The following is a 22,926-nucleotide window of genomic DNA, read 5'->3' as shown; positions in this document are numbered from 1 at the left end:
GAGCACAAGAATGGAAGATGACAGCTGAGGACCCAGCCTGGTGGGAGAGTGGTATTTGTTGTGCACAGGCTTGGGCTTTATTTCTATCGTGGGGGTGCAATATGTTTTGGATGGACACATTTTCCTCAAAACACAAATTGAGAAGGAGATCTACATGACCACCAGTGGTAGAATGATAAATATTAAATATTTTCACTTTTTCTTTCTGCGTCCTACATTTTCTAGCATTTTTTTACAAGAAGAAAGTATAAATTTGGGGGAGAAAAAAAACAACTTATCTTCAAAAAGAAAGAGCTCTAATGAGATCTAAGTCTATAAGATGCTATTAAAAAAGGTATGAAATTAACACCAATTTAAGTGGTGTGCTATAGATGTGCGCACAGCTATGCAGATCAAAGAGACAAAGAGACAGATTGCTGGGAGGTAAGACGGCAGAGAACAAGAAGTCGGAGATGACTTTGTGGTGCAAGGAAAACAGTTTTCATGGATGAAATCAGCTGGGACTGTGCCTCCCCTGGAAAAAGAATCAAACTCAGAGGGAAGACGAGTTTTAACTCCTTAGAGCAAACAGTAGACAATTATTTTATGTATTTTCATAACTGAAAGTTTCCTCCCCTCCATATGGTATATATGAATGTGTGTGCACACATTCGTGTTTGAATATGGCACGAGAGCATGTGCAGAGGTTGGAGAATAGTTTCAGGGGTTGGTTCTCGCCTTCCGTCCTGTCGGAGACAGGGCTTCTGTGGTTTTCTTTGTCTGTTTGTTTCCTGTTGTGTACGCCAGGTTAACTAGCACGCAAGCTTTTGCTGTCTTCACACTCTGTGTGCACATAGGAGATCAGGTGTTATAGACATCCATGTCTCAGCGTTAATGTGGGTTCTGGGGGTTCAAACTCAGGTCCTCGTGATTGGATAGCAAATGCTTTAACCACTGAGCTACTGTAAAAAAAAAAAAAACATGGTCCATTTCAGTATGAGGGGCATTTAGAGCTCAGCAATGAATGACAGATGAGCAGAAGGCATGGGCTCCTGTCTTCCTTAGCTAGCGGCTCATCTCACGCTTGCTTGCCAGGACACTCTTTAGTTATCTTAGGGCTGAAAAGTTACAGACCATCAGCTCCATGACTCAGCTCTTGTTTCAGACTAGGGGAGCTAGCGCCAGGAGGATGGAGAATTCGGGGTGGGGAGTAGGAGTGGGGGGCTGTCCCACCTGATCCCACAGCCATACAGTCCCAAAGAAACACCGATGCTTATATTAATTATAAACTGATTGGCCTATTGCTCAGGTTTATTACTAACCAGCTCTTATGACTTAATCCATAATTCTTGTGACTTGGTACCTTTTCTCAGTGAGGCATTCTCATCTTGCTTCCTCTGCATCTGGCTGGTGACTGAATATCTCTGCCTTTCCTCTTCCCAGAATTCTCCTAGTCTGGTCACCCTGCCTATATTTCCTGCCTGGCTACAGCGTTTCATTAAACCAAAATGAGTGACTAATCTTTACAGTGTACAAAAGCATCATCCCATAGCAAGACACTGTGCTAGACCAGAAGGAAGGACCACAGCTCCCTGAAGAGCTCAGACAACGAGGAGTTTGAGGGGCAGGAGAATACAATTAGGAATATCTAAAAACCTCACTTTTGCATCAAGTCATGGTAATGATTGTTTTTGCCTCTTGTGCAGGCTGATGTCTGGCTTCTGTAGAAATGAAGGCACCCTGTCTCACTTCCACTACGCTGAGTCCCCAGCACTCTTTTTTTTTTGGTTTTTCGACACAGGGTTTCTCTGTGGCTTTGGAGCCTGTCCTGGAACTAGCCTAGCTCTTGTAGAACTCACAGAGATCCGCCTGCCTCTGCATCCTGGGATTAAAGACAGATGAGCGCCACCACTGCCCAGCTCCAGCACTCTTATTGTGAAGTGAGGATCATTGTTTTTCAAGCCACTCTCACAGCATCCAAAGTATTTTTCTGAAGTTAAACATTTAGTTTAGGGGCTGAAGAGATGGCTCAGAGGTTTAAGAGCATTGCCTGCTCTTCCAAAGGCCCGGAGTTCAATTCCCAGCAACCACATGGTGGCTCACAATCATCTGTAACGGGGTCTGGTGCCCTCTTCTGGCCTGCAGCATACACACAGACAGAATATTGTATGCATAATAAATAAATAAATATTAAAAGAACCATTTAGTTTAGAAAGGCAACAAATGGGATTTTACTTTAAGTCATTCACTGGTATAAACTCTGTGATCTCCATGACAAGCAGTTGGCTATTGATAAATGTACTCACTGGTGGGAGAATTTTCTTGCGGGTTTAATAGATAAGCCACTCATAGCAAAACCTCACATCCCTTAGTGGCCCAGAATGCCCCATTGGTGTGTGTTCTCCATAGGTGAAAGAGTCCTGGGTGTTCAGTCAAGGTCTTCCATGCCGTCAGCACCTGCAGGGTCCTTCAAGTTCCCTTACTACGATGGATGCACCATGAACTCTGAGGATGAAGGCTCTTTCTCTTTCCTGCTGCAAGCAAAGAAGCTGGCTTGTGACTGTGTTCGTGCATGCCTGCTGTGCACAGCTGCCCAGTAGAAGGTGCTCTCCACTTGACAAGCACATGATCTGCAGAATTTAGGCCAATATAAACTGCATTTAAACCGAGAATGGTGGCCCATGACTGTAATCTCAGCACCAAGGGGTATCTACCCAGCATTCTGTATCTGTCCTTCCCACCCGGGCAAGTAGCTGTGCTCTGCTCATCTTGCTGGAAACAGCAGGGTTTGTTCTCATCCTGTGTCCCGAGGATCCTGAAAACTCAAGGGCGCTGCTTCCTTGAACTTCAATTATTGACACATGGCTCTCAAGAAGCTGTCGGGACCGCAGGCGCCAAAGACTGAGAGGAAGAGGAGTTTTCCCATCTGTTCATGCAAAAACCTCATTTCTGCCCAAATGAGGGCATTTAATCAGAAGTCCTTCTCTGCTACTTCCAAATCTCAGAACTTCCTGGAAATTAAACAGGGCGCATGGGGGTGGGGGGTTGTTGGCAAGGATGGCTGGCAGGGAGGATTCTGGGAATGTGTAAGAGCCACCTACCTTCTCCAAAGGCCCCAGCAGTGTGGGTGTGAAGAGTGTACAGGAGTGGGCCGACTAACAATCGGTGGTTTCTCTGAGAAGGGTGTCATGGAGTCCCACCTTCAGCTAACCTTCCACCTCTCAAACAGAAGTACCTCTCCAGAGCATGCGCAGCTGGAGGTGGGGGCGGCGCTGAATCCCAGGCGAGGGTCTGTGAATTCTCCCAACCCTCTACTAGGGAGTGTTAATAGACTCATTATTATAGACCCAGGGTCGGTTTTGTTTTCTTTGTTTCTACTCCATGGTGGTCATGGGCTGCATTTACTTCACGGAAGAGGAGTGCAGTTGTTCCTGGCTGGAGTTCTGTCTCAGACCCTTTAGGCGCTAGTGTGCTGTGGGTGTGAGAGCAGAGTGTGGGTGTGGGGAGGATTTGGGGTGTGTGGGGTTGGTGTAGGGGATTCCAGGGCCCTGTCTTGTGAGTGTCTTTCCATACTTGCCAGGCGTGAACGATCTGAATGGCCCCGTTTGACTTCTGTGGGTGGGGCACTGGGCCCACCCTTCATTCCAGGGCCGTCTTTCCTGGCTTCGAAACAGATCTGAGCACAATGTTCCATGCAGCTCTTCAAAAGCCCAGTGTTGAATGGCGGTTCCTTCACAGAGGTGTATCCCTCTGTCTTTCGCAGCACTGGCGGGGCGCTGCTGGGGCCCCGCGACTGTGGCTGCTCCCCCACCCCGGTCCCTCTGTGGTGTGGTAGCAAATTACAGGCAAGGAGGTGCAGCAGAGATTCAGCCTGCTGGGGAAGGGTGAGCTCAGGACGGCTGGGTCCCCTTTGCCTGTGCCTGGCTTGCTCAGGACTGGCTGGGCCATGCTTCTCTTGGCTCCCAGAAGACAGCAGCAAGAGGCAGAACCCCTTCTCCTTCAACCTCTGTCTCCTCCCCTGACTGAAAGGCTCAGGAGCCTGGACTCAGGTGAAGCCTGAGAAACTTCTATCCTATTTGGGCTGCTCTTGGCCTTGGATGTACAAAATCCCAGGAAACAGCTAGAGGCAGATTCCTCAGCCTTAGGAGGCCAGCCTCCAGGTGGCAGCACACGTTTAAAGCTGAGCCTGAGCTTTAGAGAAACCAGCACGTGGGTGGAGGGCAGAAAGGTCTCAAGTTAAGATCCCCACAGAGGGCTCTGAGCACCTAGGGCTGTAGCCACAGGAAAACTCTGGAAGAGAGAGTTTAGGGAAGAGTGGAATCCTTGCTGGAAGGGTTGAGGCAAGGATGTGGAAAAGGCAAATGGCGAAAAGGAGGGGAAGGATTTAAACACTGGCTGGCATTTGGCATTTTTAAGGAATCCTGTGGGAGGTTTTATTTTAAATACCTCTTTAAGATTTCTTTTATTATTCTATGTGTATAAGTGTCTTTGCCTGCATGTATGGATGTGCACCATATGTGTTCCTGGTGCCCATGGAGGTCAGAAGACAGCAGAAGAGCCCCAGGGAATGAGAGTAAATGATGGTTGAGAGCCACTGTGTAAGCGCTGGAAACCTCCTGGGTCTTCTAGAAGGGCAGCCAGTGCTCTAGACTGCTGAGCCATCTCCCCAGCGCAGAGTTCTATTTACAATGTAATGGGTTTTAAGAGTTAGGATAGCCATCCCTTTGGGTTCCACTGGAATCGTGGATACTGTGTGTACTCAAACTCCACAGCTGCAGGACACCCTGCAAGAGCAAGGTCACCACAGTCCCAGGCCAGGACACTGCCCAGGAGGCCAGATGAACAGGCCAGAGCTATGGAGAAGCAACGGGACTGGCAAGGCCCAGGGCTGTGTCTCACCTCTCAGCATACTGTCTCCCCGAGCCCCGAGCCCTAAATTTTACAGTCAGTCACCCCAGCCCCTCTCAGTACCCCCCACTCTGGTTACAGTGGTTGTTCCAGGCCATCCATTCCTCCCACCCCCACTTCCTCAGGTTCCTTTGCCATCTGTCACAGAGCTAAGGGGCTGTGTTTCCGTGTTCCCTCATGTCATCGTCAGGGTCACTAGCTGAGTGACCGTTCTCTTTTCCACCTATAGGGAAGCTTCATGGTGACAAAGCTGTACCTGTTACCCAGGACCTAAGGTGGATGCTTGTGACTCTCAAAAGCTATCTGTGCTACATGTGCACATGAGGAATGAGTGACTTTTTTTTTTAAGAAAATAAAAAAGGATTTATTTTTAATTGTATGCATGTGTGTGGGGTTATGTACACGTAAGCACAGGTGCCCACAGAGGACAGAAGAGGGTACTGGACTCCCTGGAGTTATGGGTGTTTATGAGGTGTAGGACATGGGTGCTGGGGACCCAACTTGGGTTCTCCTACCACTGAGCCTTCTGCCCATCCCCCTGGACAGTCAATTTTAATAGACGGATACAATATCTTTCTTTAGATTTAAAAGTATGTAAGAGAAAGGCCTTCCTGCCTCATCTATCAGTCTAGTGCCAGAACTGACTGGTGTTATGCTTTAGCTACGAGTGCGTGCATGTGTGTACATGGACACCTGTGCGTGCACAAAGTATGAACAGGGCTGTCCCATTCTCCAGGGGAGCAGGCTGCCTTCAGGAAAGACCCACGCGATGGATGCAAGGATCTTGAGCTTCCCAGAAGGTATAATAATACAGACATGACACTGTGTGGTACTTTATAGACCATGTCTTACCTTACCCTCACACCCACAAATATCTAACCCAGGAAGCAGGTCACCACCCTGATACATAGAAGGCCCAGGAAGCTAAAGCACTCTCCCAATCACACAGTGCTGACCCCAGAGTACCGAGCACATCTGCATGGCACAGGCTGAGGGAGCAAAAAAGAGATCTGAACAAGGGTTGGCTCAGAAGGCGGAGCCTGGGAAATGTGGACTAGCTCTCTTGTCAGATACTGGTCTCTGTATCTGACTGATGGGCTCCAGCATCAGTCTGGCTATTGTTGTTGTTACCAATATTCTCCCTGTCCCAAGTACCCATCTGATCCCTTGAATGATAGGTCTGTTTTGGGAAGAGCAAGTCGTCAAAAGTCCAAAACAAAGAGGGCAGCTCATCCCCGAAAGGAAAAGGTTTCAGAGAAATACAGGGCACAGTGCTGGGTGATATGAAAACTGAGGTCTTAGGAGTAGGCAGAAACAAGAGCAGCCCAGGCTTAGCTTACACCCGCACAAGCTGCCTGGGCATCCAAGGGCCAATGGCTGGAACTGTACCAATTAACCACCCTCAGGGTTCCTTGCTGAACTGCTCTTGGGAAGACTCAGACATGAAGTAGTTTGCCTGTTCCGAGGAGCAGAACCCATCCCCAATATCCAACCAGCATACGGATATATATCTCTTTGGTTTTATTATCACAAACACACCATGGCTCCATCACACCCAGGAAATTTGCATTCTACATGTTCTATACACCCTTTCTTTTCTGCCTGGGCAGGGCCATATAGAAGTGTCCGAGCCATGTGTGGATACAAGACATGTCTGACAGGAACAGTTCAACTCATAGCTTATAGTGATACCATTTCTCCGGCTGTACGAGAGCTTTACAGAAACATGCCAGGGCTCCCAGAATGCCGAGCTGCTTGATTCACATTTGTGAGCTCTGCAATGCTGCAGCTCCCTTTGTTCAGGCCCTCTGTACAGTCAGAAAAGTCCATGCTTTGGAGAGGTCCTTTCTGGACATCAGAGCCAGGTAATCTGTGTATTCAGTGGGTCAACAACCATGCTTAGAGGGACCGAAAGCTAAAAAGAGCCCGCTTCTCCTCCACCCCCTCTCTACCCGTCCAAGGCTCAGATCTCAATACGGTGTTGCCCTTGTAGGTTGAAGTGTGATATTTGGTTTCAAAAACATCCAACGGTCTCTTTGACAAACTGGGAGAAACTGGCAGGGAGCTGCTGCAGTACACACCTCGCTGGTCCTGCTAGTGCTTCATCCTCTCCAGTAGCCGCTGATAGACAGGAGCTGCAAAGAAGAAGCATGAAAAGCCAGTAAAATGCAGAGGTCCCACCGTCGTCTGCTGTGCCACCATCTGTCTGGGTGCTTAGTCTTTCTATCTTGGGGATACCAGAGGATGAGCCTGGAGCCACATGCATGCATGGCAAATGCTGTCACGGTGAGTGACATCCAGGCCCTCTTTTCTCTTATTCTTGAGACAAGGTCTTGCCAGATTGATCAGATAGCTTTGAACTCACTCTGTAGCCTATCTAGGCCTTACTTTCAGACTACCAAGTAGTTGGGATCTCCTGAGGCTGTGAGGCCTCCCTCTGCCATGTTCTCCTGTTCAGGTACACAGCTGGGGCTTTGGGGTTTGTGGAACTTCATGTCTTACTCAATAGTTGATCTTTTGGGTTTTTCTTCATCTGTCATCTTGGGATGTTTTTCTCAGTGTGGGGGCCTGCCAAGGCCTGTGCAATCTTCCCAGGCTCCCTGAGGCCAAAGCCACATCCAGCCTGACCCCACTATCTTCATGTTACAGAGAAGGAAACTAGATTGCCTGTCTGACCCCAGTTGACCCTGCTGCTCTGACCCTGAGGGCCTGTCTTCTCTTACTGCGTGTGATAACAGATGGCAGGTTGGCTCTGCTAGGGACTGTCGGGCTCATTAACCCAGAGGGGACAGCAGACCCACTTACCGAGTCGCACGGACCTCTGGGCAGCCTGAAAGGACAAACACACGCAGGTCAGGCTTTCTTTTTATCATTTTTTTCTTTCCGGCCCCTCCGTCTCTGTCTTCCCCTCTGTACCCACCCTCATCCATCCATCCTTCCTTCCCTCTCTCCCTCCTCCTTTCTTCCTTCCTTCCTTCCTTCCTTCCTTCCTTCCTTCCTTCCTTCCTTCCTTCCATCTTTCTTTTTTTTTTTCCAGCCAGGGTCTCTCTATGTAGCCCTGGCTGGTCTAGAACTTGTGGCGGTCCTCCAGGGAGGGACTGCAGCCGCGTGTCATGCCTAGGGCGTGAGGTTTCCAGTACATATTGTCGTTAAATCTGCATATGGGGGGGTCTTTGCACCTTGTCATCTCTACACCAAACAATTGCTGAAGCGGGGTAGAGAAAGGGAAAAGTGGAACCCACGGTCCCCAAAGAGCCCCCTCAGTGAGCTCAGTGGCCCTTGGCTGTACCAGGCTTCTTTCAAACCAGGTCTTATGTAGAGGATAGACGTTCCTGGGGGATTGCAAGTTAGGCTTTTCCACTGAGACCAAAGCTTAGAGTTGCGGGGAGTGGGGGTCAGCTAGGGCATCTCCCAGAAGTAAGAGTTCAGAGCCCTTGTGGAGGAGATCTCTCTTCAAAAGTGGAGGGCCATGTTCGAACTCCAGCCTCCAGAGTCAGGACTCCAGCCTGAAGTCTCTTCTCTTGAAACCAAAGCTTTAGTAACATACAGAGGATCCCTCACCACACCCTAAGCTGGCAGGGGGCCCAGCAAGGAAGCTCAGAAAGAGAGAGATGCGGGGTGAGGCAGGCAGGACTGAGGCCAGAGAGCCCAGTTCCACACACACAGAGGATAGGCAAGTCTCAGAAAATGAAGACTCATTCAGAGGCCTGGCAGACAACCTGCTACGGGCATGAATTCGGGGTGCACTGCCCCCATTGGCAAGGTGGGTCTCAGGGCTGCTCTCCTCAGCCATGCTTACTGGCACCCTTACATACCCTGGAATATGCCGATGCCTGTTTGAAGATTTCAAGGGCGGAGTCCGCCAGCTCATCTCCCCGTTCCTGTGGTCGGTTAGCTAGGGAGAAAGAGAAGCCCACTGTCTGCTATCACCATTTCAATGGACACACAGCTGGGCCCTGTCTGCCACCCGTGTCCCCATGTAAACACACAACCACGCCCTGTCTGCCCCCAGTGTCGCCATGCACACACACACACACACACACACACACACACACACACACACACCCTAGCCCTTTCTGGAACCAGTGTCGCCATGCACACACACATACACATCTGGGCCTTGTCTGCCACCAGCATCCATGTAAAATGATGCAAAATGTCAGAGTTGGGGTAAGACAGCAGGCAGCTCACTAAGAAATAGGCCCTCGAGTTCTGTAGTATGTCGTCTGGGAACCATAGCTCCTGATGCACTTTTCCCTCGGCCCCAAGGGAGGCCGTGCTCGTGGCCACCATTCGTGAGGAGCACAGATTAGGATCTCACCTGGCAGCTGCAGAACACTGTTGATGGCATGGACCACACCATTTGTGGCCATGATGTCAGTTTCGGCAACAGGTTCCTTATTGACGCTCACCACATTGTTTTTCTAAGAGAAGAGACAGCCATGGTTAGATGCAGAGCCTACTGGCTTTGCAGGCCCCTGCTGATCACACACCCGCTCTGTGCCTGGGCAGCAGGGCTTCTCCAGGGAGCAGCGGCCCTTGCTCTCTGCAGACTTCCACTGCTGTATGGAGGCTCAGCGCGATTAGGATTTTTGCCCTCACCCAATGTGGGGCAAGGATGGCGCTTGTCTCTTAACGGAAGTGGGAGCTGAGGTGCAAGGAAGGCCACACAGCCCCTTGAACTACATAGGTGGGGAGGTCTCCTGGGGGCAAATGCTTTCCTGCACAGCCCATGTGCCTATGACAGACAGGATCCCAACACATGGAACTAAGTCAAGAGACCCTGAGTGACCTCAAGTTAAACAGACCTCTCCCAGCCTTCCTCCCATGGTCTCCAAGGAACTGGTGAGCAAGGGACACCAAAGATCCAGAGACGGGAGCAGAGAGCCACCAGCTCCTATCCACACGGATGGCCTCTGCTGAGTCAGGCTGGCTATGTTCTCATCTGAGGTAGAGACACCCTGAACCCAGCTCCAAAGCTGAGCAGTACCATCACCACAGGTCGAGAGATGGCGCCCAGAGCAGAATCAGGACGAAAGGGTCTCTTAAGATGCCAGCCACTGAACAGGTCAGTGAGTGCCTGGCTTTGGGGACCACTTCCCACTTTCTAAGGAGCTTCTTCACAATCCACGTCAGATGCCCGATTGCCCTGAACATCTGGAAGTTCCTACACACATCTATAGATAATCTTTCTTGGTGTCCCTTGGGCGCTTCTCTTTTCTCTCTTTCTTTGGACAAACCACACTCGAAGGTTCGATTAGCATCTTAAAAATTGTGTGCACGGTGAGGCGTGTCCTAGAGACTTCATGGCAGCACACAGCCAACCTTCCCCTGGCACACTCACCGAGCTGACTTCCAGCTTGTCCCCTTGGAGAGACTTCAGCCGCACCAGGGCCCCAATACCTCCACTAACCAGGATCTCGTCGCCAATGTGGTATTTCAGGATGTTGGTAAGTTCCTTGGCATTTGCTGTAAGATGGTGGAAGAAGGGGACACTGTTATGCACAAGGATGGCGACTGGCGAGGTTAAGGGACAAGAGAAAATAGCAGTGTTTTCTTCTGAGCAGGACAACTCATTGAACAAGCAGAAGTGTGTACCGAGTGCCCACTGTGTGCACAGCCCACGACCCACTATCCGTCTAAAGGTCAGCAGACAGCCCTGTCTGTGAGCTGGCCCTGGAGCCAGCAGGCGGTTGGGTTAAGCAGGATTCCATGGCAGCTGAGGAGTTAATCCATACTCCTCTATGCGTATGACTCATGCTTCCATGAGCTAAATATTTGCCTGGAAAGCCAGGGACCTTTCCAGCATCGGCAGCTGGGATGCCTCATCATTGACGTGGCTCCTGCCGACTATAACACAGTAGTGAAATGTTTACACATTATGCCCTCAAGTGCATTTTCTGCTGGAGTTAGCTATTTCCTGGAGGGAGGACTTGAAAGAATCAACAGCTGTGCTTTGGAGGAGCCACGGAGCCGATGAGGTCAGGGCCAAGGCAGTTTTCTCTCTGCAGCATCCTTCCTCCTCGGCACATCCCTTCCAAGTCGCATCAGTTTCTCTGCCAACTGGGCCAGGCACCCGATACCTTTCCCAAGTTACATGAGAGGCAGCACAGACATCTGCCAGCTACCCTCCGGTCCTGATCCTTCCATAGACAGCCAGTGGCTTATTTCCCCCAGGGCTTATGAGTGGCTGCTCCCAGGATCAAGAAACCCAGAGGAAAATTGAAAACAACTCAGAGAGTTCATCTGGTTAATGACACATCTATGTTGTGCTGGGGGATGGAGCCACCTGGTGTGGGATTCCCCTCTGTATGCTGTGAATATGTTTTGTTATCATTGGTTAATAAAGAAGCTGGTTTGGCCTATGGCAGGGCAGAATAGAGCAAGGCAGGAAATCCAAGCAGAGATAGAGGAGGAAAGAAGGCGGAGTCAGGCAGACATGTAGCTGCCCAAGAAGTAAGTGATAACAAACCACGAGCCTCGTGGTAAAATACAAAATAATAGAAACAGGTTAATTTAAGATATAAGAGTTATCTAGAAATAAGCTCGAGCTGTTGGCCAAACAGTGTTGTCATTAATATAGTTTCTGTGTGATTATTGGGGTCTGGGCGCCCGGGAAACTAAAGCTCAGCCACCTGTAAGGGTCTCTTGAACATCTACATTGAAGCTGGTAAGAGATCCCCTCCCACAAAAATATGGCCCGGAGTGCAAAGTCAAACCAGTCCCCTGGAGTCACCAGGGCCACTCTTCCTCCCTCGGGGGTCATTTATCCTACCCATAGGACTTGAGGGCTGTTTAGGAAACTTTCCCCACACCCCGTCCCAGACCTCGTATACAGCTGAACATGAGGAAACTTGAGCAGGCACAGGCCACCTGGGGAATAATCCCTTCTTAGAAGGCTGAGAGAGGATGGGACATTTGTGTGCAGACTGAACTTCTCCCCTCTTCTCAGGAACCTGCGTCAGCAGAGCGGACACAGGCATGCGCTTGGCAATCGGGAAAATTAAACAGGACACAAACTTAGTTCCTTGATGAGTGCAACCTGAGCCTTCTGTTCTCCCGCAGGAAGGGAGGCATAGACTGTGTTTGTTCTGAGTGAGGTTGGGCTAAGCTGCTTCCTTACGCTCCTTTCTTCCTCCCCTGACCACCTTCCTGGGAGGGTGGGTATACATCAGAGGTAACACCCATCACCCCATCCCATCCCCCTGTCCCCACCACTATTAATGGAACATGGGTGCCTTGTCCCGTGTGCCACATTTAATCCGTATCACAGTGAGTCAGGGACTGTTGCCAACCTCATTTTTCTAAAGGGGAAACTGAGGCTCAGAGAAGTTCAGCAGCTCACCAGAGCTCACTGGCACGCTTAGCCACCACCCTCAGCTGAAGTTGCCCAAGACGGACTTTCCATCTCTGAGGACATTTAATACAGTTCTGCCATCACAGATCCCCAGCGGAGAGCACACACCTCAGCGGCTCATTTCTTGCTTGCATGGCACCGTGTCTAAGGAAACTGAGTGGCATCACCTCTGCCCTCCTACATCCAGCTGAAAGTCAACTGGCCCAAGGGAGGAAAGAAGGAAGGGGCATTCAGGACCCCTCTTTGCCATGGCCCCGTCACAACCATAATTGGCTCTGGTGTTTTCTGTGTCCTTTGTCCCGAGTCTCCCTGGTCCCTGCCCTCACCCCACCCTTTTCCACTATTGTCACCATTTGCTGTTCCCTTAATTCTGCTCATGTGTCCACAACATGGCCTCATCACTAAGTCCCTTTGCCCTGCATCTCTCGCTTCCTGCCATGGCTGGGACTGACTGCTATTTCAGGGAAATGGGAATAGCTGTTTAAACTGCTCTTTACCCAAGAGTTTGTTCAGTTCTTCTGGAGGCATGGCTTGGAAAGCTTCATTTGTGGGAGCGAAAACAGTGTAGATCCCTTCCCGGTTGAGGGTCTCCATCAGCCCTGCAGACTGGATGGCGGCTACCAGCATGCTGTAGACAAACAGAGAAGATGAGTTTGCTTTCCGTGGCCTCTCCCGAAGCAGGAGGGAGACCGTGTACTTTACATCTTTCCAACGAGAACGAATGTCATACGCAGGGAATATGGGCAGAGGGAACAGAGGGAGGAGAAAGGTGGGACTTGGTATGGCTGTCCCTGAGCCTGGCAGAGTCAGGGTCTGCTGAGTGTGACCCTGCAAAGCCAGGGGCCCAGTCTCCCAGCCCTTGGGCAGGCAACTGAAGCCAGTGCCCAGGAAACCCTTGGCTTGACAGCACTCACTGGAGAGCTAGCAAGTTGGAGACAGAAGGCAAGGAAGCAAAGTGACATGGTGGCTTCAGTCGCCTATAAATAAAATGCAGAAAGAGGAAAACACAACAGGTCCTTGACACCTGTGCCCTCAGCTCACTGGGGACTTTCTGGTGTGAGTGACACCCTTGTGTAGTAATAAGAACGTCTCCCCTTACAATGGGTATGAAGATTATACCGCCAGCAGGAGCCCTGCTTCCCAACCTAAGGTTTCAAGGAGACCCTCATTCTCGCCACACCCCAAACATGGAAGATCACACCAGTACGTCACTACATTAGGTCACCCCCTGGGAAGTTGGATAAAATAGATGAGGGCCAGCATGACCACTTGAAGGAAGCCTGGCCCTGGAATGAGACCGGTTACCTGAAACGATTGTCCCCCTTCAAGACATCCATAACGGTCCCCATTGGGGGAGTTAGCATCCGGTCCATGGTGAACAGGGTCCCATACCGTCCCCTCTTGTCATGGGCAGCGATGCAGCTGTTTTCAATGCATAGGCTCTGCAGAGAAGAGGGGGAGAGGAAGGGAGATGATTATCCTCTCAGGCAGGGGTCTCCAGATTTGTTCCAAGCCAGTTGCAATGGCATCGCCCACAGAAGTGTTCCACAAGGAAGAGTGGCTATAGGGGTTCTTAAAATTACATAAGGACTCCGTGACAACATCAGTCTCACACGAGGTCCATTGACAAAGATCAAATAGGCAGACAAGAGGTAGCTGACTGGTTGATTTCACCGGTCATTGGACATCTTTGGCCAAATGGTCCTGTTTGATCCCAGGCCAGGAGCAATCCCTCCTGTTTGATATGGGAAGGTCTTGGATCAAAGAGGTCTGAGCTTCATGGGGCTTCTCTTGGCATAAGCCTGGGAAGACTCAAAGTCTCCATGCCCCTCCCCCCTTGTCCATCCTGCTGAGCCCCAGGTAGCCCAGTGCTCAGCAGTTCAGTTAGGTCTGAGCCTTATTCTCCAAGTCTGCAGGAAAGGAAGTGTCAGCTAGTATCCTGCCCTCTCCAGAAATACTTCCCCTTTAGTAGAAGCCAGTTCTTACATAAGTTCCTGGCTATTGAGGACTTTAAAAAACAATTGTAGATTTGAAGCCAAAGAAGGGGTGTGAGCAAGGTCCTAGAACTTACGTTTCGATAAACAAAAACTCGCAGCTTTTTGCCGCCCAGGGTATCTAATGTCTGTCCGTGGTACAAATACTTGGAAGCCAGCTGTTCTTTGACCATGTGGTTCAGAAGCAAAGTCTTCATTTGAGCATCGATGTGAGGGGCACCATCTGCAAGCGAAGGGTGCACAGAGATGAAGTGGAGGATGAGGCACATATAGTAGAAAGAAAGCCCATCCCCTCTTGGTTTGGAAATGGAGACAGAAAATAAGTGTGACTGCCAAAATTCCTTAACATTTGGCCTCTACTGTAGGAAATAAAATAGGTCTAGGCACTGAGGGTGTTTGTATTTTTGCCCTCAGTCGGGGGAGAGGGTCTTTCTTGTCAACCCCACGGTGGCAGCTCAGCTGGCCTCTGCCCATATACCCTAGTGTTGACCCTGCAAACAAAAAGCAGAAGCCTGCTCCACTCTCGGCAGAAGTGAAATGCTGGGTTCCGAGGGGAAAAGTCCCCAGTACATTCTTGGCTGTTTCAGATAAACAATGGGTAGTCCAAAGTTTCTGAGAGAGTCACATCTGCTTTGGGCTATGGTGGGCGGAAGGTTCCAAGGCTGTCGTAAATCAGGGCAGTGCTGTAGGATTGGGGCAGCTGTCCCAGAGACAACAGGACAGTAGAAGGTGTTCTCCACGCTACCTTTGAAGACAGAATTCAGAGGGGCCAGGAAGGTCAAGCTTTCTTTTCCAGAGAGATGTGTGCTGAGACCGGCTTGCCTGAGGAGGTCGACGGCTGTAGAGACGTCAGATTCTGCAGCCAGCTCAAGCAGTGTCTTGGCTGCAAGAGGGAGAAACAGAGTTCGAAAGATAACATGGCCATGAGTATATGCCATGGTCCACCCCAGATGGGACAGGCATTAGCAGGAACCTCATTTTGTGAGCCACTGGCCTTCTGAATGCAGTGGGGCCCCGCGTGCTTGTGTGGTTAGAAAACCTAACTTGCAGGGAGGTAAGAGTCACTTGGCAGCAGGCAGAACTGTCCCTGACCCCAGAGTGGCCTGGCCAGGGCCTGTTTGAGGGTGGTGGGGAGGAGGAGGCAGCGTGGCCTGTGTGGCTGCTTCTGAAGATACTCCCACAGGAAGAGACCGGTTTCCTTTCTGAATGGAAACCAAAGCCCATCCAGTCATCTTCCCTGGGCCAGTGGCCTTGGTTTCTCTAAGGAAATAAGATGTTGTGACATCAGCAAATGGCCTTTTGGGCCTAACCACAAGATGGAGGCCAGAAAGGACTCTACGATGGTGTCTCGTTCCTTCCATATGTGCTCTAACTTATTCCTGGTTGCCTCAGGATAGTGTCTGGTCCTCTGTGCCTGAAGCTCAAAGCTTCACACTTCCCATAGGTTCACAGTAGGTACAGGGCCGTGTGCTGAACCAAGGGCAGGAAATGGCCCAAAGGATTCTACATAGCCCTGGTGCTGTCGCCAGGGCTGTCAGAGGAGGGAGGAAGCTGCGCAGGACAGAGGCCCCTGAGGCCCACCTACCCGAATCTGGGATGAGCAGCTCATCAATGTAATGGATGACACCGTTGGTGGCCAGGATGTCTTTGTTGGAGATGACAGCCTTCCCGTTGATTGTGAGCATGTCCCCACTGCAGCCTACCTCCAGTGTGGTGCCCTCCAGGGTCTCCAGGGACACTCCGGTGACAATGGCCTCGGCACACAAGGCTGACTTCAGGATGTGGTTGTTCAGCAGGTCTATGGCAGAACAGGACACAGGTCTAGAGCCTGCTGAGACCTCTGCAGGGACCAGTTCCCTGCCTGCCTGTGGCTGAGGACTTTGCTGGAGTATTACAGGGCCCACATTCCCATCTCTTGCCTACCACTATCTAAAACCATTGGGACTCTATGGTCACACTGCCTGAGTTTGAATCCCCTGGTTGCTGATCAACTGTGGGATCCTGGGTCAGCCACTTAGCCTCCTCAAATCTCATCTCCCTTATGAGTAAACAGATAAGATTAGCATTGTCTCCTAGACCTGAAATGCAAGCCTCTCCACAACACAGAAACACCAGCCATTAGCTCATGAACAGTGGGCTTCAGGGTAAATTCTCCTAACGGGCCAGGGAGAAGAGGAAACCTCCAATAGGTATACTATGGTCTTTATGTCTTGGGCCTTTATAAGACATAGACTGAGGCAAGCAATGATAAAAACTGACCCAAGCATAGGTATGAATTATTTGTATGTCTTGTTTTCTGGATTATGTTTGTCTTACCCCAAGGCCTCCTAGTGGCCAGGATCTGCTGACTTAGAGGCTGGTTGTGCCCATTGCTCCCTCATAAATCTAGGCTCTACTTTGGAGACATGTGTTGGGCAGTCAGAAGCTGAAGCCTCTGCACCCACACCTCTAACAGGGTCTCACGGTCATTCATGACCTCTGTGTAGGAAAGCAGCAGCACGGACCAGCCAAGGACAAGCCCCACCCCTCCCCAAGCCCACAGGTTCCAAGATGCTACTCTCCAGTGTCACCAAGGTCCTTTGTCTCAGCTTCACCACAGAGGCAAGTTTCAGTTTATCCTTGAGTGTGGGAACCAAAACTGCCCTGTCACAGTTAGGAGGAAGCTGTGGGGCTGACAGAGGGACCAGGGTACTGGAAACAGATCCTGAGAGCCAGTACTGACCCAACTCAGTAAGTAAAGAAGAGACAAAAAGACTATGTCAGGCCAAGTATGGTGGTATGCTTGTAATCCCATCACTCAGAAGCAAGACTGCCTTGAATTTGAGGCTACCTTAGGCTACATAGTAAGCCCTGTCTGAAAATGACAAGAAGACCCCATAGGAACGAGGCCTTTGAGGGATCATACTTCCTAGAGAAGTAAACTGAACTCCTGGGGTCATATAGGGGTGAGAAGGACAGGACCAGAAGTCAGGCTTCAAACAAGATATGCCAGCCCAGGCCTGCTTCCTGACTATCTACCAACCATTTAGAGACAAAACAGGGCACTGTGAATGTAGATAGACCCCAGCCCTCTGCCTTCAAGTCTGTAGTTATAACAGCAGAGGGCAGGGCCCTGGTTGGAGAAAACTGGTTATGGCATAGTAGAAGTAGATAAGCAAAAGGCTTCTATCTGGGGTCTATAATGATTTCCAATATCAATGAATATAAAAAAATGTGTTCTGTACAAAAGATCTTTTAGCACATGCTACAGTGTAGATGCTGAATGTCCTCCCTCCCCAAAGGCCTGTGTGTTAAAGGTCTGGCCCCAGGGTGGTACTAGTGGGGGTGGTGACAACTTTAAGAGGTAGGGCCACTGTGAGGCCTTTAAGTTACTTAGTGCCCGACCCACAAAGCTGATGGAGGAAGGTCATTGGTTAATTATAATAAAGAAACTGCTTGGCCTCATAGGTTAAAACATAGGTGGGTGGAGTAAAAAGAACAGAATGCTGGGAGGAAGAGGAAGTGAGCTCAGACTGGATAGCTCTCCTCTCGGGGGCAGATGCCTCAGATAGAGGCCATGCTCCCCTCTCCCGGGCAGACACGATGAAGCAAGCTGCCAGGTCAGACATGCTGAATCTTTCCCGGTAAGACCAGAGCTACACAGTTTATTAGAGATGGGTTGATCAGGATATCAGAATTAGCCAGTAAGGGCTAGAGCTAATGGGCCAAGCAGTATTTGAATGAATACAGTTTGTGTGTTGTTATTTTGGGGCATAAGCTAGCCAGGCGGCCGGGGTGCTGGGGACGCAGCCCCGCTGCTCCTATTACTACACAAAGCCACAGGTTTGAAAACCATGGGGTCAGGTGATCAGGAAATAGCACATCGAAGACTGTGAGCCAAAGGAAACCTTTGCTCTTTGTAGTCTGGTCATGTCAAGCATGTGTGCGGAGATGCAGCCACATCCCTTTCGGGGAGCTTCCTAGCCCTTGAGACCATGGACCCCAGCCCTGCCCTCCACACGGCACTCACCGGATCCCACCTCAGCAGCTTCTTTGGAAGCCGGGTGCTTACCAGACTTTAACTTCCTTGAAGACACACTTTTGACTGTGTTCACTGCAGAACCCCAGATCTCAGCCAGGGACAGGTATCTTAAAGGACAACACTCACATAGGTACAGTCCCCACCTCTGCTCTCTGAAGTGTCCCTGTCCTCCCATGCCTGGCCTGGAGGGTTTAAATTTACAGGGTGTCTGCAAAGCACGGGGCTCCTTCTCCTTACATGGCACGCTACCAAGGCTGGCTTAAATGAAGTCACGCCTAGTGACGTTTGGGAGGAAGAATGTGCACTTTACAGGATCTAGAGGGTCACCAGGCAGCTTGGTGCTAGTGATCCTTCAGAAGTTCTAGAACTAAAGGGGGTCAGGTGAGGTGAGAGTGGACCACTCCTAATCTACCTTCCATGTCTAATTTAGAAACTGAAAGATGGAACCAGCAATAGAAATCACTGACCATTACTGATTCCTAACTAATATTTTTTGGTTACCCATGAAGCCTCTGGTCAGATAAAGGAAGATATAAAAGGTCACCAAGATGATTCTAGTTGAAGGATGCCACCTCCGGCCACCCACACCCGATTCTTCCAAGCTCTCTAAGCATCATACGTCCTCCTGACAGTTTTGGCCACTCCAGTTTTGTTCCCTTTATTTAGCCAGGGTCAGCTAGGGGCTCTCAGAATTGAGTCTGCTAGGCTTCCACAGAGACATGGCCACTGGGAACACTATAAACCAGGGTTGCAGTGGATTTTCTGACTCTTGTGGCATCAGCATAGGCCGGGGTTCAGGTGGGCTGCACCCAGGAAGCAGCAACATGAGCTGAAGGTGCTCACCTCTCAGGGCCTCTGGGTCACCCAGAATCCGGTTCAAAGTCTCGGCGGGAATCTTCTCAAAGGCCTCATTGGTTGGGGCCAAGAGTGTGAACTGGCCGTCACCCTCCAACAGGGTATTGAGTCCTGATGCAGCCACAGCGGCCTGCGCGGGCAAGGAGGACAAGTGTTTCGTATGCTTACTTGGCAAGATACACACACCCTGACTATGCCTTCCCTGGGGTAGAGACACTTAGAGAAGTCCCAAGTGAGAGAGAAGCCTGGCTGAGGTTCTGTCTTAGCACAAACTCCATAGGCCTGGGCCCATGTTCCAGCCACACTGGCTGCTTTTCAGGTGTTGACAGATGTCAGCCCATGCCACCTCTAGGCCTTTATCCCAATAGTCCCTCCTCCCCTCTTTCTACGCATCTTCTACTCCCATTCCTTCAAACTTTGACCAAAACGTAGGTCCCCAGATGAATATGAACCTCACTGTCATGTCTCCCAGCTCTAATCCCACAATTAGTAGTGATCCCTTCTGAGCGATGATGGCGTGCAAAGATCATGTGACTCAGGGCTTCACATCTAGAACAGTGTCCCAAGAGCCGGAGCTGCTTCTCACTGCTCCCTACTAGGGAGTCTCTGCTGGTCTGGAAGGCATGGAGGCTTCCTCCAGGCTTCCCTACCTCAGCGGTGCTTCTGCAGTGGGGCTGTGAAACGTGGGCTGTCTCATCTTTCAGAGCCTTCTGCTAAGAGTATTTCTTCCAAAGAAGCCTTCCCTGGGCACCATTCCTGGGCTACACTGCCTGCCATTCACTTGCCGACCCTCCCCAATGACATCACCCTGCCCTGCCTTGTACACGTCTCATCTAGACCCTCAGAAAGAATGGCAGCCTTTTGACTCGCTCTGTTCCCTGTTGCCTAGGCCTGGGGAGCAGCAGGTATTAGAAACTCATGCTAGAAGGAAAAAATGAGTACCAGGGAGGGCAGAAGGGGAATAAGAAAGAGATTTTTTTTTGAGACTCTGTGCTGATAATGAAGGTTTGCGCTGTCGACTTTGGACTGAAATTCCCTTGAAGACCCAGAAGAAAGGCAGGGAGAAGCCTTTGGAGCTCTCCCCAGATGCCAAGGCCCCTCTGTGCCCATGCTGCTGTGTTTGTCTCTGTGTTGGAGATCTCCAGGGAGGGGCTGCCCACTCCCTCTTGTGTGCTCTGTGGTTAGGAAGTTCTCCTTGAATCAGGCAAAACCCCTGACATGGCAGCCTGTGTTCACTTCCTCCTGTGTGGCCAGTGCCAACAGGAAACTGCTTGCCTTTCCAGTTATTAGACATACGCCTTCAGCCAGAGCAGTCAGGAGTCTGGACTACTCTCCTGAGTCATACCACAGCCTCTCTGCAAGGTCTGTGCTCCAGGGGACATGTGTGAGGCCCCAGGCTGGTGACATATGGCCTAAAAGCAACGTGCCAGCTGACAAGACATTTGTAATAGTGTCCTGTGTGGGAAGTAGAATCAGGGAGGTGGACCCTCACACTCTGGACTTCACAGCTCAGCCCTAAGGCTCAGAGGATTCCAGCAGTTACTGTGACAGATTGCTGGTTTATCCAGAAGAGCCAAAGAAAGGGAAGCTTTACAACAGGGCCATTTCTCAGAGTGGATCAAGCCCAGTGCTCATAGTATCTCCTCCATTTAACCACACTTGGGACATCCTCAGGTCCTCCTGCAGAAGTCACCCTGCCAGGTCCCTCTGGGGAGGTCAACTGCCCCCCTGCATGGGCCTTACCCGAAGGGTCTCGAAGGTGTCTTCAATCTCAATGATCTGCTGGATGTTGTTGGTCACGGTGGAAATGACCTTATCAATGAGGTGCACCACGCCGTTGGTCGCATGGTGGTCAGCTTTCAGCAACCGGGCGCAGTTCACTGTCACAATCTGCCCAGAGAAGCAAGGATGAGTAAAGAGAGGGCCGTGGGAAGGGCAAACAGTGGGCCCACAGCTAGGAGCAGTGTGAAGTGGGAGGGTCTGTAGAGAAGACCCAGAGGCAAGGCCGTGTCTACGGTTTATCAAATCACAGGACGGAACCCTAGAAGGAAACACCCCGATGGGCCAGAGGTGGGTTCGCTATGAACAGAGAACAGCGCTGAGTAACTGGGGATGCCCCTACCCCGTTAGGATAGTGATGAATCTGGATGTTGGAGTTCTGGTACATGGAGGTGAGGGCCATGCCATGTTTCAGCTCATCTGTCAGGACCCGCCGGTCCACCATGTGGTAACGGAGGGCGTTTAGCAGTTCGATGTTGACGTTGCTTACCAGGGAGTCTAACACTTCCTAGAAAGAAAGGGCACAGTAGTTGAGAGGCAGCAACCCCTGCTCCAAGGGAACCTAGACCCCTCTTCCGCCAATTGCTCCTCCTTTAGTGAGCATCATTGGGAGGATGGGGCCACTGGAAGGCACCTGGGAACCCCACTTTAACTTTCCCTCAGGGGTTAAGGGAAAGGATGTTGACCCAAACAGAAGAATCCCACTGTGTGCCCAGGTCTCAGGAGAAAGGCGATTCCCAGGAGAGTGCCCTGGGCAGAAGGCTCCTCTTACCGCAGGCAAGGAAGCCCAGGCCTCATTGCTAGGGGCAAAGATGGTGAAGCTGCCTGGTCCCTCCATCTCAGGCCTCAGCTTTTCCGTGCGGTCTGTGTATAGCTGCGTGGTGGTCGATCCTACAACTCCCATGGTCTCATAAAGGTTAGAGAGCGGAAGAGCTGCAGAGGCAGAGGACAGAGGGACGGATGTGAGTCCATCCGAGACACACACCTGCCCGTGCTTCTTCGTCAGAATGGAGACAATTGCAGAGGGAAGGGAGGGGGAAGAGTGGGGAAAGGCTCAGATATCTATGGATGGAGACACTTAAAATCACATGCTTCGCAGAACCACCCAGTAGGTCAAATGCCTCCCTGTGTGGACCAGCCTGATGGGCAGCTCCTAAGTGTTTTAAGAACAGCGGAGCAGAGCTTCTGTTTCTATGTGTTCAGATAAAGTGGGTAGAAACAGGCGGGAAACTCCACACGGGCCTTGCGATCTCCCCAGCTATTGCCACGTGTTCCCTAACACCATGGCTAGAACAACAGAACTGTAAATCTATCTGCCAAGACTCTCGTGTGTTTTTCAGGAACCGTCTGCAGTTGAGAAGGGTCCCCTGAGACAGCAACTGGAATGTCTATTTATTTGCTTTCTATGACAGACTCACTATGTGGCTTTCAGCTCATGGTGATCCTCCTGCCTCAGTTTTCTGACAGCTGGGATAGCAGATGTATGTACATACACAGACTAAAGTCCATATTTAAATCATCAGAAATGCTCATCCCAAAGTTAAGTCCCTCCCCATAGGCCAACATCCTTATACCCTTTTATTTTTTCAACTGCCCTTCTCCTTAGGTTAGCAAGGCCATAGCCATGGCCACACTAACTATAGCATCATGAACTTGCCACTAAATTAAATCTCTTTCCCTCTTAAATTCCTGTTCCTATCTTAAGCTTAAGGGGCTGGAGACATGGCTCAATGGTTAAGAGCACTGCTTACTCTTCCAAAGGTCCTGAGTTCAATTCCCAGCAACCACATGGTGGCTCACAACCATCTGTCATGAGATCTGGTGCCCTCTTCTGGCCTGCAGGCAGAGCACTGAGAACACTGTATACATAATAAATAAAACTTAAAAAAAAAAAAAAAGAAACTATCTTAAGCTTAAACTATCTTGGATTTCAAAGCTAAAACAAAACCCAGCCCTGCATAGTTGCTGTGTGGCAGTGAAGGTTCTAGTAAAATTTACAAGTATCTTGCCATCTTTGCCAGAACCTGTAAGCA

At 50.4% G+C, this 22,926-nt stretch overlaps 1 protein-coding gene across 3 annotated transcripts in view; it reads right to left on the bottom strand.

Moving 5' to 3' along the window:
- Positions 1 to 2,256: 2,256 nt before the first annotated feature.
- The window catches only part of Tgfbi (transforming growth factor beta induced), a 35,137-nt gene continuing 14,467 nt past the window's right edge, over positions 2,257 to 22,926 (bottom strand). Inside the window, exons 4-18 of one of the 3 annotated variants that reach the window (XM_005355272.3) lie at positions 21,666 to 21,826; positions 21,237 to 21,401; positions 20,858 to 21,004; positions 19,103 to 19,244; positions 15,824 to 16,036; positions 14,984 to 15,121; positions 14,316 to 14,461; positions 13,550 to 13,686; positions 12,742 to 12,872; positions 10,232 to 10,356; positions 9,209 to 9,311; positions 8,703 to 8,782; positions 7,693 to 7,717; positions 6,969 to 7,022; positions 2,257 to 2,609 (exon numbers count right to left, since the gene is read on the bottom strand). In XM_005355272.3, coding sequence (XP_005355329.1) covers positions 6,982 to 7,022; positions 7,693 to 7,717; positions 8,703 to 8,782; positions 9,209 to 9,311; positions 10,232 to 10,356; positions 12,742 to 12,872; positions 13,550 to 13,686; positions 14,316 to 14,461; positions 14,984 to 15,121; positions 15,824 to 16,036; positions 19,103 to 19,244; positions 20,858 to 21,004; positions 21,237 to 21,401; positions 21,666 to 21,826 — 1,754 coding nt within the window. In that variant the 3' untranslated portion in view covers positions 2,257 to 2,609; positions 6,969 to 6,981. Of the gene's footprint in view, positions 2,610 to 6,390; positions 7,023 to 7,692; positions 7,718 to 8,702; positions 8,783 to 9,208; positions 9,312 to 10,231; positions 10,357 to 12,741; positions 12,873 to 13,549; positions 13,687 to 14,315; positions 14,462 to 14,983; positions 15,122 to 15,823; positions 16,037 to 19,102; positions 19,245 to 20,857; positions 21,005 to 21,236; positions 21,402 to 21,665; positions 21,827 to 22,926 lie in introns of those variants that run through there. The other 2 variants (XM_026783150.1, XM_005355271.2) reach the window with 2 other exon arrangements.

The sequence above is a fragment of the Microtus ochrogaster genome, chromosome 16 (genome assembly GCF_000317375.1).
Source record: "Microtus ochrogaster isolate Prairie Vole_2 chromosome 16, MicOch1.0, whole genome shotgun sequence".
NCBI classification, from domain to species: Eukaryota; Metazoa; Chordata; class Mammalia; order Rodentia; family Cricetidae; genus Microtus; species Microtus ochrogaster.
The sequence above is the reverse complement of the archived record's forward strand: the minus strand, read 5'-3'. Positions and strand labels throughout refer to the sequence as shown.